At 40.9% G+C, this 18,463-nt stretch overlaps 1 protein-coding gene across 2 annotated transcripts in view; it reads right to left on the reverse strand.

Annotated features, from left to right (window-relative positions):
- Nucleotides 1-2: 2 nt before the first annotated feature.
- The window catches only part of shisa7b (shisa family member 7), a 67,407-nt gene continuing 48,946 nt past the window's right edge, over nucleotides 3-18,463 (reverse strand). For both annotated transcript variants that reach the window (XM_087834819.1, XM_087834820.1), the window contains 2 exons: nucleotides 7,405-7,783; nucleotides 3-5,384 (listed from right to left, as the gene is read on the reverse strand). In XM_087834819.1, coding sequence (XP_087690945.1) covers nucleotides 4,949-5,384; nucleotides 7,405-7,783 — 815 coding nt within the window. In that variant the 3' untranslated portion in view covers nucleotides 3-4,948. The remainder of the gene's footprint in view (nucleotides 5,385-7,404; nucleotides 7,784-18,463) is intronic.

Raw genomic sequence — 18,463 nt, forward strand, 5'->3', positions numbered from 1 at the left:
CACCACACAGAAAAACAAAGTTTAGTGGTATTTAATTTTATTGTTATTATCAATTAAACAGTATGATTTCTACAAACGCAAGAATTGATCACCAATAACAAAAGGGTTGCACATCTGTGAGACCTTTGTCTGGATATTCTTGGAAATAGACATGTAAGGGGATGTAATAAATAAATGTATTATACAATTTGAGGTATGCAGAGTAGCTTCGAGAATACAAATATGCCCATGCCTGCCAACACCCCCCCAGTGGTTAAAACGCACACACTCACACACACACCCAAGCACACAAACGCACACATACAGGCACACAGTTTTATCAGGGGACCAATTAACTGAACATGGATTATAACATCTGCATCAGACTTTTGAAGGTATGAGGAAAAATGAGCGAGACATTAAAAACATAACTGAATTCCCACGTCATTTACATCCACCCTCCCTTCTTATTTTACGCCTCGTGCTCTTTTATAGTTCTAAAATCAGCCAAATCAGGTCACTTTACATTCTGCTTCACATCGACAACAACTGCTCTCCACAGAAAAACAACTTTTAAATGCAATTAGCGTTCTCCTCTTTTGGCCATATTGCAACCTAAAAAAAGCTGCTTTTTATACCTTCTGTGCCTTTAAAAGTTTCTCAGATGAAAACATTTTTTTTAAAAAAAGAAACAGCTTTTGTGGACATATATTAAAGGTACTTTTTGTAATAACCCTTGGGAGAATTTGATTGAGGTTTTCAGTCAGGTCGGATACTGAAAATGCTCATCTCAAGGCTTCAAAACAGGACTCCAAAAACTAGTGGGCGACGTCACGGTGGTTACGTCTGATAATTTTGGACCTATTTTTCGATCAAGACAAGGCAGTCGAACTGTTGGTTGGTCATAAATAAAAATGTGCTGTTTTTGACTTACCAGATTAAATAAAGGTAAGACTATTTGCACCCCATTCCAGCTTCACTTGATGCACCCAAACAGTGCATGTTTTACATATAAAGTCACAGTGGTTGTTTCTTCACATTTCGTTTTCATAGTTTTCTTCATTTTGGAACGTTTTAAAGAATTTTTTTAAACATCAAAGCTTACAAAAAGTACCTTTAAATTCAAATTTCAGTGACACAAACTTAAACACCAATAAATTAGCGCACTCAGCTTCTATTAAAACACCAAAACCTGACACAATATAAGCCTTCAGTAAGTTACATTTTCAAATGCCTGAAAAGTCCTCACTTTGATGAACACAGCTCGACAAGAAAAGCTAACTGAATGATGTCCCCTTAAAAAAATGAATTTTTAAAAGAACGACAGGCTTTGAAAATGTCATTACAGCTTGATATGAACACGCAGTGACTCGAGTGCTGAAGACGTACCCCAAGTTTGGTCCAAACAAAAAGAAGAAAAATAAATAATAATGAGGTTCAGCATTCCTAAGAAGAATAAGAAGACACAGAAAGTTACACGCACGGGCACACAAACTAAAACAGACGCATGTACATGTACGCACATACACGCCGTGACATCATAAGTCAGCACTATGACATCACCAACACTGGCTTCTGACACCGTCATGCGTTTCTTCTTTTCTCTATGATTGCATCAGCTCTTTTTTTGTTCTTGTGAATACAAAGGGTTTTTCTTCTTCTATTCTTTTTTTTTAAATTCCACTAGAAAGTTTTTAATACTGAAAATCCAGGATTATACATTAAAACTCACAGAGATTAAAAAAATAAATACATGTTTAAGTAGAAGAGAAAGAAAGAGAGCTCATGATGATAGCGTTCAGTGTCATTGAGGGGGAACTTCTACATAAACCATTAACACGTGAGCACATGTATTAAAACACTAAAAATGGCTGGCAGGAAGCTTCACACAGTAATCAATCATGTTTGTCTTTATCGAAATACAACCCGAGAGTGGAACCTTAAACAAGGCCTCTCTTGAAACCCCAGAAAGGGTAAATCCAGCCAGCGTGGCCAGAAGGTCCATCTCACAGCCAGAAAACCAAAAAAATGTACAAAATATGACATCATTATGGTCAACGCTTCTCCCGCAGCTTTTTAAAATGGTTACGTGTCTTTACATGGTACACAAAAGTTCTTTTGCTTTGCACAATTTCCTTGCATTTTAATTTTTTTTTCTCTCTACGCAAGAAGAATAAAAATAAAAAGATTTGTGAAAAATATGCACGAGCATGCCTCCCGACTCACAGGAAAAAATGAAAATGAGAAGCAGAGACTGTACAGAGCATAGACACACAAAGATAATTCATTTTAGCCCTTGGTGTGAAGTGTCCATTGTCCCCCCCCCCCCCACCGCCTAAAACCCATTTGCCACCCTTCCCCTTCGTACGAGGTGAGCAGCTGAACTTGCAGGAAAACGTGTGGTGCTGTAGACGTACAGGAGGGTTGGTTTAATACCAATCGGCGGCAGAAACAAAACCCTCGACCCCTCTACAAGCTTGCCATGAAAAGTTTTGAACAGTTCAGGGTTTCCGCCAGAAAAGTTGTCGACCCCAGCCACGATTTAACATTGCTGATGTTGCACCATCAATCCGCTATAGCGGAAACATTTTGGCCATTTTGTTGAGCGATAACAAAACAACCTTGTTTCCGGGTCCAAATGTAAAATTAATGGTGTTAAAATGGGATTTTTGGCTTTTGAAAATGATTGCAACTCCATCTGAAATCTTAATAACTGCCGTCCAAAATCACTTCACCAAAAATCAGAAACTATTTAAATGTTTTCCAACAAAGTGTCTTTTTATTCTCCAAAGCTAGCTAGCCTAGCCATGAGCTAACGGTGTCTCAGACACAAAATATATAGCGTGCCGACTAAGATTTCAGTGTAAGCAATCAACTTAGGCTCACGACTTTTTACATTTTTCATAACCTTGCGTCATGGATGAGGCTCAGACGTTATCTTAGGTGAAGTGCGTTCCATTTTTATTATCTTCTTCCTGTCAATGAAATCACAGGAAACACAAAAGATGGACTTGGCTTCCTGGTCTGATTCAATGAAGACATCTGTCTCAGCGAGAAACCTCAACTTGGACTTTATATTAGTTTGTTTTAGACTAAACATAGCTCTAATGGCAAATGGCACCAGTTATATGTCAACTAGCTTAGCTTCACTTGACAAGATCAACTAGCTTAATGCTAACTCCAGCTTAGTAAACCTTCTTTTTCGTGATTGCTGGTATGTTAAACTTTACTGGGAGAACGAGCGCACAGATCCTTTTATTCAAGCTTGGAATTTAAGTTTCCTCAATGACTTTTTTCTTTTGGGACCCAGAAATGCCCAATGATGTCAGACTTAATATGCAGTTAGCTCTCACTTTATATCTCTGGATACAAATTGAGTGACAAAAAAAGTTTTTTACCCACTTTACTATGGGTAAAGTGGGCTAATATGGGCTAACATATTACTGTTAGCCCACAATATGGTTGTAGTTGTTCACTTATGGCTAGGAATCATGTAGCTTACTGTCATTTGTAAATAGTAGATGTCCACCAAAGCTAACGCTTTAAGTTTAACATTGTTTTTTATTTTCTTTTTTAAATTATTGTACTATTAGCTGATCTGGAAAAATGGGTAACAATAACACCAGGATAATAAGATACATTAGCTAACGTTACAAATGTAGCTTTTATTTAAAAAAGTGTGGGAGGTGGTCAATTAAAAAGCTGCTAAGTCTGTGGTAGACTGGCGGAAACCCTACAGTTGCTGAAGAACGTTTGGTCAGTCAATGTATGAGATTGGCTCAGTTCAAAACTTTCTTAGCCTACGAATTACACAATGTTTCATAGATGATATACACCCACTAGATTTCACTGTACAAGAGCATAGTTAGCTAAAATCATACTGCAAAGTGGACTTCACTTGTAAAGCCCGGTCACACCAGAAACACAGGCGAACATCTGGATTCAAAATGTTTTAGAAGTAGCAACTCGAGACATTCACAATAGCTCCTCGACCTTCTTTATTCTTTATCCTTCCCTTTATCATTAACTGGCACTTAGTTCTTGGGAGTTTTCGTGAAATGCTGGTGTGACTGGGCCTTTATGGCAGCGCTTCGACTTGCTTTTTGTCTCTAAACGGCTCATTTTATTTATTTATCTTTAGCTTGAGTGAATCGAGCTATAAAGAAATCAAATGAGAGTTAACTGCTGCGTTATTTCAGCAGTTTTACTTTGATAGTCCAATCACGACTAGAGAAAGAAATGACAGACTGATCACATGACCAGTCTTTACATTACAAAGTGGCTGGCTAAAGGATAAATATGTTTTCAACTAAGTATACACAAAATCCTACAGGGCTCAGTTATGCTAATATTATTATTATTATTAGTAGTAGTAATAGTATCAGGTTAATTTCATACAAAAGCAACTTGTTTGGTTTTAAATACTTGTATAAATACACTGACAAGCAAACCCGTCTGCCTCTGCCTCGGCGCTCTGACATCCACAGTGGATTCAAAGATGGATGAATTTCTGCCGGAGCACTCGAGGACTCAGAGGACAGCGCAACAAAACTCAAGGACAATTCAACAAATTTGACTCAGTGGATATCCTTCAATAAAAGTCACAGCGAATACCCAGCAGCCTTTAACTGCTTTTTTCTTTTCTTTTTTTTTTTTTTGCTCTTTACTTGGGCATTTGTCTTCTCTTCACAAAGAATAGGTGAAATTTCTCTTTTCCAATAAACGAGTGACGAAGAGAGAATCAATTGGCTTTACTCACTAATGTTGCCATCCACCACTTTTTATTTTATGAAGGGGGCTGTGTGCAGCTGAGAGCAGCCCTGTGAGGGAGCCAGCTGATATCAAACCACTTGCTTGTTTCTTTGCCATTTCCTGCTCATATCTTCACACTAAAAACCTCGCTGCTTCCCTCTCTTCATCTGGTCTTCAGCTTCTTTTCATCTGCACCTCTTCTCCACCGCTCTTCCTCTCACACTGTCACCTCATTCTTACTCCCAGTCCGGAGTCCCTGGCCTCCACCTCCTCCGGGGATGAAGTGCAGCTGTTCAATCGTGTTCTGCCTCTTGCTGGCGAAAGCCATACGTCGGGCGTTGGGGTGGCCTCCACCTGTCCCGCCGTGGGAGTCCCAGCCACCGTGCATGCCCATGCCGGACATGGCCGCGGTGCTGCGGTCGTGCTCGTGGCCTGATGTGGGGTGGGAGTTCATCTTGATCATGTGGTGGCGGTCCATGGATGGCGTGACACAAATGTTCTGCTGTGACTGAGCCTTCTGGTGGTGGCTGAGCCGGCCCATGGTGGGAACCATCCCGGTTCCTCCCCCTCGCTCGCTCGTTCCCGGCAGCAGACCCATCGTCATCAGCCGGTCCTCCAGACGGTCAGGGGAGACCAGGAGCCGCTCATGGGACCTGGAAACACACAATTATTGTCAGTGTCATAAAAGTATTACAATATTTGCTCTGGAATCACAAATCAACATGAATATTCATTTTACTGGAAGCTTTATGATTTGCAAATGGTATAGAGCAGCGGTCCCCAACCCCCGGGCCTCCGTGAGTCGTTTGGTACCGGGCCGCGAGAGTTGAGGCTCAGGTGTGAAATGTATAGTTTTCAGGGTTTTTATCGGTTTTCAGCGTTATTTTGTTATCGTTTTTATCGTTTACTCGGTTTTCCTGGGTCTTTTCACGTGTGTTATGAATAAATCTTCTTTTTTTTGGTACTGGTACTAGTTTTTTTTTGTTGTATTTATCCGCGACACCTTAAAGGCCGGGCATAAACCGGTCCGTGGCGCAAAAAAGGTTGGGGACTGCTGGTATAGAGTACTTTCCTGGGTATTGGAATTGAATTCAAAGTTCTAGTATCACGACAACTCTAAGGGGGACCATCTTAAATTGTGGAAATTTGAAGTATAATGCACTTTTTCAGCTCCGTGTTTTTATTTATTAGAGTAGCTTTGCATGATGATAATGGTTAGTCTATGGGTATTCATGGAAATGGCAGAAAGGCACAGCTGGAATTCATTTTATTTAAGAGTACCGACAACGAGACAGCCTGTTAGGAAAAGCACTAAAATCAAAGCTGTGTTTTGAAGGATGGATGAGCTACACTGTGTCAAGCTCAAACTTTAAAGATTACTTTTAGGACATATACGATTTTAACTAGTTAAATAAGGTATAATATGGGACTTCTAATATATCCCAAACAGAATTTTTGTTACCTAAATTTAACCCTTTAAGACCGACCATAGAACCAAGTCCGCCAGAGCTTATATTATATTTTTACATGCTGTGGAGCCATTTTTGGGAGCATTTCAAGTTGCTATACATCAATACAACCATTATAGCCCAGATTTCAATAATATGTCTGCATTAAGTGCATAGTGATTACATAAATTGCAAAAAAGTGCAATAAAGTAGAAAAAAATGTAAAATCGTTTTTGCTTTTTTAACATATATTTATTCTAGTTAGAGAAATTTAAGAGGCTTATCCCTCAAAACTGTAAATACAAAAAAGTTGCACAAAATAGTTTCCCACCACAGGAAATTTATTTTGAGTGTCTTCATAGTTTTATTTTTGAAATACACCAATTTTTATACACTGCAGGAAAAACAAAAATAAATATTATAATGCAAATTTGCAAAAAAGCAGCATATGCATCAAAATAAACTATTTCCAGCAGTGCAATATGAGTCCTAAACATCCCAGAAACGACACAGAAAGTCATAAAGTCAAACATAACTTTTAAAAACACCAGTATAGGCTCATGAGGCCCTGATGGTAAAAAAAACTACATTTCCGTGAAAATGACGTCACTTCCGGTTTCGGGCAGGTCATGGCGGACATGCAAAAGTTCGCGCTGACGTCTATTCCAACGTAGGAAGTGTTGCAAACAGCTGATCGGATCAGCAAAGCGTGTTTCTGGAATATTATGTTTTTGTTGCTGCAAGTGCTTTTTATGTAGTTTTTGCAAAACTATATGTGGAAGGAAACTGTGACAAGCTGATGGCATAAGATGTAAGTACAACTCCTCCGGTTTCATATGCAAAAAAAATTATTGCGCTAGCTCACGTGGTTGCAGAGCTACCGGGATTTAAAAGTAGTTACGCAAAACAGAGCGTGCCCGCTCTGACCGGCTTTAAAGGGTTAATAGCGTGAAGCCTCACCTTGCCAGACTCTTTAAACTTTAATGAAACTGTCCCACTCTTGATACTGATTAAATATTACACCCTGATTCCCTTTGTTCTTATGTTTTCTTAATGGGATTTGACTCATCTCACCTCCATCTTCTCACGTCATCTCATATCTCTATGATCCCTTCTTTTCTCTCGTCTTCCTCTTCTCTGATCTGACTCCTTTGTCTTTAGTATTTCATCTGCTGCTTCTCTCTGTCCTATCTGATCACACCTCACCTCTTATCCCCGATCTCACCTGCGGAGCGTCTGTGATGTAGAGCTCCTGCTGGTGCTCATCATGGCTTTGTAGTACTGGTGTTGCTGGTTCTTGGACAGGCGGGACAGAGTGTTGCCTTCCCCGAATGCCAGCAGCTGGTCCTGGGAGCGGACACGGCGCGGTGGCCTATCGAAGCTGGAGCTGGTGTACTGCGACTGGGAAGGGAGCGGGTATGGGTTCGGGGTGGAGGGCATGTGGAGGTGGGGCCGAGAGCCGTGGAGGGGTAGCGTGCCTCTGGATCCCAGCGTGTAGTCCCCTCCCCAGGGCAGGTGGTGCTGAGAGGAGTAGAAGGAGGGCGGAGCGTTGTTGGAGCGGCGCTTGGAGTTGTAGTAGCTGGAATACTCATCAAGTTCTTTCTCTGATTCACAAAAACACAAAGAGAAATGTGTAATATGTAAAAAGCTATTTTGTATGTTGATGATTAACACAGAATGATGCACATTACACCGTTACGTTACCTTCATTACACTGGCTTCCAGTACATTTCAGAGTTCATTTTAAAATCTTGGTACTGACTTTTAAAGCTTTGAATTGTGACGCCCCTGCTTACATTTCTGATCTTTTAGAACCCCACGCTCCCTCTCGCAGCCTGAGATCTTCTAATCAAAGGCTGTTGGTAGTCCCTCAAACATATTTTAAAACCAGAGGTGATAGATCTTTTAGAGCGGTGGCCCCCAGGTTGTGGAAGTCTCTCCCTCCATCATTACGTTGCCTTGATTGTATTTATTCTTTTAAAAAGCAACTTAAGACTCATTTATTTAGATTGGCTTTTAATTATCTATCTCTACTCTTAAGATTAGGCTTCAAACTTTCCTTTTTGCTAAAGCATATAGTTAGGGCTGGACCAGGTGACCCTGAATCCTCCCTTAGTTATGCTGCAATAGACGTAGGCTGCCGGGGGATTCCCATGATGCATTGAGTTTTTCCTTTCCAGTCACCTTTCTCACTCACTATGTGTTAATAGACCTCTCTGCATTGAATCATATCTGTTAATAATCTCTGTCTCTCTTCCACAGCATGTCTTTATCCTGTCTTCCTTCTCTCACCCCAACCAATCACAGCAGATGGCCCCGCCCCTCCCTGAGCCTGGTTCTGCCGGAGGTTTCTTCCTGTTAAAAGGGAGTTTTTCCTTCCCACTGTCGCCAAAGTGCTGCTCATAGGGGGTCATATGATTGTTGGGTTTTTCTCTGTATCTATGAAGCGCCTTGAGGCGACTTTTGTTGTGATTTGGCGCTATATAAATAAAATTGAATTGAATTGAATTGAATTGAATTAGATTTGTGCTGTGTGTTTTATTATTAATGTAATTTATGTATTTCTGTTTTATATTATTGTGAAGCACTTTGTGGTTTTTATCCTGTGAAAAGTGCTATATAAATAAATTGATTTGATATGATTTAAATAAATAAATAATAAATAACATTTTATTTATATAGCACCTTTCAAGATAAAATCACAAAGTGCTTTACAGAGGCAGAAAAGTTTAAACAGATAGGTTTTTAACTGCTTTTTAAAAGACATGACTGAGTCCACAGATCTCAAACTCAAAGGGAGCGAGTTCCAGAGTCTGGGAGCCACTGATACAAACGCTCTGTCACCTTTTGTTTTTAACCTTGTATGCGGGACAGCCAGCAACCCCTGGTCACAAGACCTCAGGGACCTGCTGGGGTGATAAGGAAGAAGAAGATCACTTAAGTAAGTTGGAGCTACACCGTGCAGGGCCCTATAGGTCATGATTATGATCTTAAATTGGACCCTGAAATTGACAGGGGGCCAATGCAGTTGAATCAGCAGGGGAGTGGCATGGGAGTATTTGTGATGCTTTGTCAGAAGCCTAGCAGCAGCATTCTGAACACCCTGCAGCAGTTTGAATTATTGACGATTATATACAGCTGATTGTTTGGTTTGATAGGAAAGGTTTAATCGCTGTAGTCACTCTCAGGTAAGTCTCTGGAATTAACATAAAGATACATTGTTACAAATTTAAAGTTTGATTACTGAACAAAACTTTCACAGAATCAGAAATTGTTGCCTTTATGGGACTGGAGAAAACATGGACAACACATTACTCCACAAGCTTGCTGTGGAAAAAAAAAAGAGGGGGACCAAAATTTGCTCATGTTGTATTAATCAAGGTAGAGGCCATGAACTCATCTCTTTTATACAACACCACCTGCAAGTCTTAAGGAAAAATACAGGTTAAGGTTTGAAATGCCTTCATGTATACTCTAAGCTTGCTGGCTACATTGGCAGCATCATGCATCTTTTACCACTGTACACATATATGAGGTATCCCATTAGTTTTGCATCCAGGGTCCATTGTCATCACTCACTGTAAAAACTCAACCGGCAGAGAAAACAGAAAGCCTTGACATGAAGCCTTTCAGATGAGAGGTGAAACTCTTCAAAAAGCCTTCGACTGAACACTTAAGATTACTATGACCTGGATGACTGAGACACAAAGGACAAAGCACAAATATGCTAGGAGGAAGTGATAATTAAATATGTCACTGGAGGTGGATGCTGGTGTGGTGGAGGTGTTGAAAGAGCATGCAGGGCAGCACCGACTCCATCAGGTCTGAAAGAGAGATGGGAAATGTGGCAGCTTAAACTGAGAGGCCGTGTTTGATATATGACAAGAGACTGAGCCGTATGCATGTGTGCATGACGCAGTGCCGCTCAAGTTAGCTGAACTCTATTTTTCACTTTCTGTTTCAACACAAAGGGATGCTCTACATGGGCCAGTCCATAAATGGGAGGATGTAACCATCTCTAACCTGCTGTGTAAGTCCTTGGATGATCTGATATCGTCGTGTTGGTGTTGTTTCCAGATCATCATGAAAATGTTGTTCCAGGTTCAACATTGCAAGTGACCAATCACATTATTGTGACGTTATTCTTTTGCGCACCAACCCATTCGTGCATTTATGAAATTCCAATGTTGCAAGGACAATATCAATTCTGCTTAGCGTTTATTAAAGGGTTAGGGTCAGGGTTAGGGTCCGTTGATCGGCGGACAAAGGCGGTTTCTCGCAGCTTAAGTACAGTTTTTTGTTTTACGCCGGTTTTTCCCGAAGTCGCAAAAGTATGACATCACAACATTCTGATTGGTCACTTGCAATGTTGATCCTGGAACAACCTTTAGTATGATGATCTGGGAACAACACCAACACGAGGATATCAGATCGTGCGTAAGTCCTTATGAGGCAAGTCTCACAACTCGGCCGTCAAATCTGGACAGTTCATAACACCATTTGTATTGAATCCGCTTCAAAAGTTTAGTGATGTCTGGAAAAATGTATATAGCACCAAATCAAAACAGTCTACTCCAGATGCTTTATATTGTTGGGTAAATAGGCTACAAAAATAGAGAGAAACCCCCAACAATCAGATGGCACGCTATGAAAAAGCACTGGGCGACAGTGGGAAGGAAAAACTCTTAACAGGAAGAAACCTATGGCAGAAGCAGGCTCAGAGAGGGGACGATACAAAATTCAAGTACAGATTCACACCGTTATTAGGGGTGGGTTTTTATAATCGATTTATCGATTAAAATCGATTCTGGCTTGGATAACGTGAAATCGATTCATTAAAATCCTGAATTGATTTTTTTTGCCCGAAATGCCAGAATCTCTGGTGAAATCTCACAAAATTTCAACAACCACCAAACAGCTAAGACAGTAAATGAGAGCAGGAACACGGATTCTGCACAAAGACGTAAACACACAGCGCAACCGCGGATCAGAATCAGTGAGATGTCGCCTTTCTCACCCGACGGCACGGACACGGTCGGGGCTGAAAGCCGACAGCTCGCCGATTCTGATCTGTCGGCGGGTCCGCGCTTTGTGTTTACGTCCTTTTTGCGCCGATTCTAAAGCTGTTAGTTTGATGTCTCTCCAAAAAAATAAAAATAAAACTGACCGAACCAGCAGCAAAAGAAGATCCAAACTATGCTTCACATAAACATCGTCATGAATTCACTCTGACTTTTACTGTTTTGCTTCCACCACATTAAAATCACATTTCATGCACAGCTCTCTCTCTCTCTCTCTCTCTCTGTACTGTTTTCTGCATTATTCGCTTGCTTGTTACGCACAAGTCTACCGTTGTTTACAGGCTGTCGGCCGCTGTTTTTTCCCCGTTTACATACTTCTGAAAACAAAACCTAATTTCTGCCGTTCAATACTGAACAAATTGAAACTTTTTAAAATTATGCAAAATGCAAAACGCTCAGTGTGTCTCTAATAAAACCGCTGGAACGTCAGAGGTAATGTTCATGTGTTCATTAATGGTTTTCTTTCGTTTTTGATGTACTGCAGAATATTTGTATAAAATCCCAGGCCAGGAAAATCACCTTCATGTTTTTCTATGTTTTATCTTCAGCTACTTTGACACAAAGGCATCTGCTGTGATGCTCACACCTTTGATAAAGTCTCACAAGTGTCAGCTTCCTTTTTATAGATACAAAAATATGTAAATGTACTGATCTGAATTATAATATTTCTGACTGTCAAAATTTCCCAGATTCAAATCGAATCGAATCGTGGATCGAATCGATTCGGGACCTTGTGAATCAGAATCGAATCGATTCTAGAAATCAGTGACGATACCCAGCCCTAACCGTTATGGTGTCCCTAATGAGTCAGTTCAAACATTGTGCTAATTCCAATACAATATTTTTAACCCTTTATTTCTAAAAAGGTTAAAAAACTGCATTTACATCCATCTTTACTACAACAATGACATTTAAATTGTTAACGAGGGCATCCGTCAGTACAACAGCTACCTAACGGCCTCTTTGCCTCTATTTTCCCAAAGATCTTTGAACGCCTCCTTAAATAATGTCTCTGTTTTAATGTCCGACTGCGCACATGTGACAATGGTGCAAGTAGCTGTCCTGTGAATTGACAACAAGTGTGCAAGTGGGCGTCATGTGTCATGACTCCTACATGCTCCATCCTCATGAAAACTGTATTTCTAGTCACGAGAGGCAGCAAACGATCCCCTGCTGTCTGCTACATGTGAGAAAGGACGACTGCAGATCCCAAAAATGTGGCTCGGTGCTGCTGTTAGTTACTCATGTGTGAATATGGCTTCAGTTAAAATAAGGAAGACAAGAGATTTAGAGAAAACACATCTTGAGAGGTCTGTTTAGTAGCTGGAGAGCAGCAGTAATAAAATATGATCTTCATCAACATCAAGAGATGTTGAAATTAAAATCGCTTACTAAAAATTTTAATGCTTCTTGTCCGTGCAGGAAAAAAGTATCAAAGACCTGCTCGTGAAGATCGTGCGAAGAGCTCAAATTCACTGACATAATAAAGCTATAAAGCTACTAAATGGTCTTGTGAGACTGTGAGAATCAGACAAAGAGTGGAGCAATAAAAAGGGAGAAGCAGGTGAAAATGAAAGAAAATATAATATCGGAAAGGGCGAACAAATTAGAGCAAGAAATGTCTCGTGTAGCAAGAAACTGACCTTAAATGTCTCGAAAGAGAAGAAAGAAGAATCCAAGAGAGAAAGGAGGAAATGAAAAAGTGAGAAAGACATTTTGTCACAGGAGGACAAAGACAGACGGCACAAATGGATAATGCAAAAGGAGAGATTCGCTGTATATTGCATGAGGCATAAAAGAATAAAGGTAGAAGACGAACTCAAGGCCAAAGACAGAGAGGACGTGAGGTGAAAATAGGCTTTAAAGGCGGCGAAAGAAGATGTTTCGCAGCATAAATGATGTGAAAACAAAGACGTCGAGGAACAACGTAAAGACAGAAGAAAGGAACGAAGGAGAGGGAAGCAGTCAGTCAGTTTCACTAACAGTGAGGAGCAGTGCTTCTGTGCGTAGCCGAGCCCACTTTAATCTTCAAAGCATTTCCATGGAAGCAGCTCCCCAAGAGCCAATTTAAAGCTGACCTTTAACCAGCCACCTCTCTCTACCTCTTCATTCCCTCTTTCCTTTTCTTTGCTCTCCCTCTCAGGTCTCTTCCCCTCCTTCTGTTCGCCTCTTTGTCTACTATTCTCCACACTTTTCTTTTTTTCCCGTCTAGTTGTTGTTGCTTTTTCACCTTCTCCTCGCTGTTCAGGCTTTTCTTTCCTCTCTCTGTCCTCAATCTCGCCCTCCTCTCGCTCTTTCTCCTCGCTCTCCCTCACGCTCTCTGTTTACTCCCCTCCAATAAGGCTAAATTATCTCAAGGTTTCTCCCTGGCTGCCCTCCTTAGACAAAGAAGCCTTTATCGGTGTCCTTTCTGCAGCGCCGTCTGGGGAACGGCATCAAAAGGATCACGTTTCAGAGAAAGGCTGACGGGAGGCCATATTCCCTCTTTATGTGTCACAATGACAACTTTTTATTCACCAAAACTGACATTCAGGGTGGTTTTCTTTGAAAAAGCAGGAATCTAATAATCAGACAAGTAGAAGTGAATGAAAGATTCAGCCTGAATCTGCTTAACAAAGGGTTTTACGTTCCTCTGTGAAAGCGATCAGAGTCTGGGAAATAAAATCGTCCAGCGCAGACGAAGTGACTGCTTCATGTTTAAAGTGCTCGCTGCCATCACTGCGAGTCTGGTGCTGGTAATGAGGGGAGAAATGTGCCACCATGGGAAGGTGAGACCTTAGCTGGCGTCGCAGCTGTAAGATCATGAGATCCTACAGTCCTTCTTAGTAGATTCAGTTGTATAATGTATAACGTGAGCTACAGCTTAAGGCAAGTTATCTTTGGGATGTCTGAAACTTAAGAGCAACATTGACTGAAGATAAACGTAGCCACAGTGACTGGTTGCGACATCGTGATGTAAAGCTTCTAGCTGAGCATTTTGAAATCAAACCTGGTAAAAGACAACGTAACAAAAGAAACACTGCACGCTCATATGACTTGAAATTTGAATGGTAGAGTGTTTCTGGTTTTTCCTGTACATTTCTCATTGCACTTCCTTTCAAAGCCAGAGGAGTCGCCCCCTGCTGGCCATTAGAAAAAAAGCAGATTTTGGGCACTTCAGCATTTGGGGTGAAGTTAGTCTAAAAAATTAGCTCCTACCTCCTTTTCCTCTTTCTTGTCATTAGTGGTGAAGAAAAGGTAAACGTGATTTTAGAAGGACCTGAACCTCACAGTACTAAATCAGCATATTACCCCACTTTTTCCAGCTGATTCAAAGTGAAAGTTCATTCACGATAATCCTGAACGGAGGCAGCCTGGACCTTAAATGCACTTTGATTAATTAACATAACTCATACTCTGGATTTAGAGAGTTTATATAAATCCACTTTCTTCGCATGAGGCGTAAATAAAGAGGTTACTACAGAAGTTTTGAGTTCAGCTCTGGTACGAACGGGAAAACTATAAGTAACATTTCTACAATCTGCATCAGTTTGTGTGTCAGATGGTGTGTTGGTATGAACGATGGGATGGAAATAGCCCGAGTCCTTTCATAAAGGATGATTCAGTCCTCTGCTAAACGAGGTAACACAGGAAGCACTGGTGACCAGCTCTACACGGATGCTTCCGGGTCGCTTCTCTCAGTTAGGAAACACTGCCATGAAAAATCGTCTTTGACTGCATCATTTTTGGGGGATTTTGTTCATGTTTACGTTTAAGTAATTTCCTGCTGTTAGTGTTACTTCCTGTCTCTGTTAGCGATCCCTCTTCTGTAATTGTCTGCTTCTCCCGCAACACTTCCACCTCTGTTGAATCTGCCACACCTGTTTACGATTAGCTAAGCTGTGTGTGTGTGTGCGCGTGGATATGCAATCTGTGGAGCTTCTTCTGTTCATGTCGTCAGTTCATGTAACTCCATGTAGTCAAATTTTCAGCATTACATTAGTGCATCATAGTGTTTTTCCTTTTTGTTTTCTCATGTGGGTATGGGCTGAGACGTTTTCACCCACAGCCAGCTGATCTGTGTAGGTCATCAGTAACTAATTTGCTCATTGGAAGTCTGAATTTCACTTCTTTGATTGTCATTGTGAGTTTGAAATTTCCTCCATAAAACACACCAACCCTGTACATTTCCTGGTTCCAGCTATTCTGTTAAATTCAATTTGTTTATACAGCACCAGTTAACAACAGCCACCCATAAGTGCGTTATATTTTAAATAAAAGATCCTACGTTATCAATCAGACAAATCTCTGAGTAGATTCAGACTCAGGGAGGGGCAGCCATCTACCACGATTGGTTAGAGCAGCGGTCCACAACCCCCGGGCCTCGGCCCGGTACCGGTCCGTGAGTCGTTTGGTACCGGGCCGTGAGAGCTGAGGCTCAGGTGTGAAATGTAGTTTTCAGGGTTTTTATCGGTTTTCAGCGTTATTTTGTTATCGTTTTTATCGTTAACTCGGTTTTCCTGGGTCTTTTCACGTGTGTTATGAATAAATTTTCTTTTTTTTGGTACCGGTGTTTTGGGAATCCATCCTACCTGGCAAACCATCCTACCCGTTGTTTCTGCGCATGCGCACAACACAAAATTCAGTGGCAAACTGTCCAACCTTTGTGAATATTAGCTAGAAAAATACTCACACCGGTAAAATTAACTGCCAAACCAACCTACCTTTATGAATGTCACCTACAAACCTACTTAAACTGCTAAAATTTTGTGGCAAATTGTCCTACTTTTGTTAATCTGAGCTAGAAGCATACTTTAATAGCTACATTTCAGTGGCGAACCATCCTACCTTTGTTAATAACAGCTACACACATACTCTGACGAGTAAAATTAAGTGCCAAACCATGCTACCTTTGTGAATATTACCTACAAGCATACTTTAACGGGTAAAATGAAGTGGAAAACCATCCTGGCTGTATGCATATGAGCTACAAGCATACTCTGATGGGCAAAGTTAAGTGGCAAACCGTCATACCTACTTAAATTTGTGCTGGAATTACTCTGTGACAGCAGAAATGTGCATAAACTACTTACGGTAGGACGTTTTGCCAAAGTAGGATGGTTTGTCAGAACACCAGTACTAGTTTTATTTTGTTGTATTTATCTGCGACACCTTAAAGGCCGGTCCGTGAAAATATTGTCGGGCATAAACCGGTCCGTGGCGCAAAAAAGGTTGGAGACCGCTGCAGTAAGGGATACCTGGACCAGTCAATGAGCGGGCTCCACAACACGGGGGACCGCTGGGTTAGAGTGTGAAAAAAGGACAAAACATAATCAGCAAGTTTCACTTAAAATTAAAAATATGCAGTTTTTCTGAACTCCTGCACGTATTCCCTCGCGTCGTCTCTCAGTCATGGAGCAGAGAAAACAGAGCCACCTGCACACAAACCTCAGAAAACAGTCTGTCAAAGTGAAGTGCACGCTACAGCTCTACTGCAAATGTATTTCCTTGGTTTTTTCTTCATTATCTAGAGGTGATTTCTAATTATCAAACCAAACGCAGTGCTCATTCATGCTGCAGGAACACAGCCGCCTGCAATATAAATTAATGTGCTCAGTCATTTGAGGAAGTGCAATTATATGAAGGAGGGACAACAAAAGAGAGAGAAAACATGGTGACCAAACGGAAGAAGAAAAAGGAGAAAATAAATGGGAAGTATGGGAATGGCATCTGTTTCTCTCTGGGATTTTTCGGAATTTCCTTAAAAAGGCTGCAGGACATCGAGCGAGATGCTCGTTCACGGATATGAAGCTTTCTGTTCTCTGATGTGAGGTTTAATGAGAGGAAGCCTTTTCATCTGTTGAAGTGTTTCCTTATTTTGATTGAATTGAAATAATAAAGAATCTCATCTGGACTCTTCTTCCACCTCATTAATGCTTCCATGTTCACGCGCACACATATGACCCCCCACGTAGTAACGATCCATCACTCAGCCTGCAGAGGCGACTCCCCTCCCCCTGCAGTCTTCGGCAATCACAGGGCGAGAGAGGCGACCAGCCACTGCCTCTCCAACGTCTTTTCTTCTCCGTCGAAGGCAGCCAGGCCCCTGCGGACCAGCCGGCCAACGCCCCTCCCCCTGCCTCCACATCTCTTTTTCCTTCAAATCCCTTCTTCCTTTCTTTCACTGCCTCCCTCTCCTTTCTTCTCAGTCTGCTCACTCGAGCTCACAGCATCTCCATCTTCCTTACCATCTCTTTCCCCCCATTAATGCTGCATCCTTACTCACCCAGCCAGCCTTCCCCTGATTTTCCTCTTCTGGTTAACAAACCTGCTTCTCTACTCTCACCCTGCCTCATGTTACCATGCTGCCTTCCCATCTCCTTCAACTTCATTTATCTTTCCTCTCCTCTTCCCTTCCTTCTTTCTTCTTTATTATCCTCTTTTCCCCCACTGTTTCCTCAATTCTCCCTCATCTCATCATCCGTCTAACTCCATCTTCTTCTCCATGCCTTTGGCTGTTTAGCAGAAGCAGTTTACACATTCAGACGACACACTGAGATGATTATTTGTCACAAACTCAGGTGGCCATGCCTGGTACCATCATTTAGGTTCCCTGCAGAATCAGCAGCCTGAAATTTTACTAACCAGGCCACAAAAAGGCAAATCCCTTGAAAACACAGTCATGGCCAGTTTATATGAATAAAACCTGCTCACAGTTTAGCTTGCAGAGACATGATTTGATATTTGGACGACCAAAAATCAAACAGTTAACAACGTCTACATGAACCAAATGAAGCTGTAATATAGGACAGATGTCATCACAGTGACAGGCAGTGTTGGTCAAGTTACTTGAAAAATCAGTAACTAATTACTGATTACTTCCCCCAAAAAGTAATCCCGTTACTTTACTGATTACTTATTTTCAAAAGTAATTAATTACTTAGTTACTTTTTAAAAACACGATTTACAACCTGAATAGGTGATAAAGTGATAGATCTTTCCACCCAATTCTACTTTTTCTGCATAATCATCATACAAAATGTAATCAAATGGAAAAGTCTCTTTTTAAAACTTGTTTTATTAGTTTTAATCTTTTAACTTTTAATTTAAAAGCAAAAATTTAATTATATGCAACATTCTCTGACTGGAAGAAATTTGTTTAATATTTAAATTTTTCTAATTTTCTGCACATTCCAGCACATAAAATAAAATATATATTTTTTG

The sequence above is a fragment of the Neolamprologus brichardi genome, chromosome 22, assembly GCF_056152115.1.
Source record: "Neolamprologus brichardi isolate AB-2024 chromosome 22, ASM5615211v1, whole genome shotgun sequence".
Classification (NCBI taxonomy): Eukaryota; Metazoa; Chordata; class Actinopteri; order Cichliformes; family Cichlidae; genus Neolamprologus; species Neolamprologus brichardi.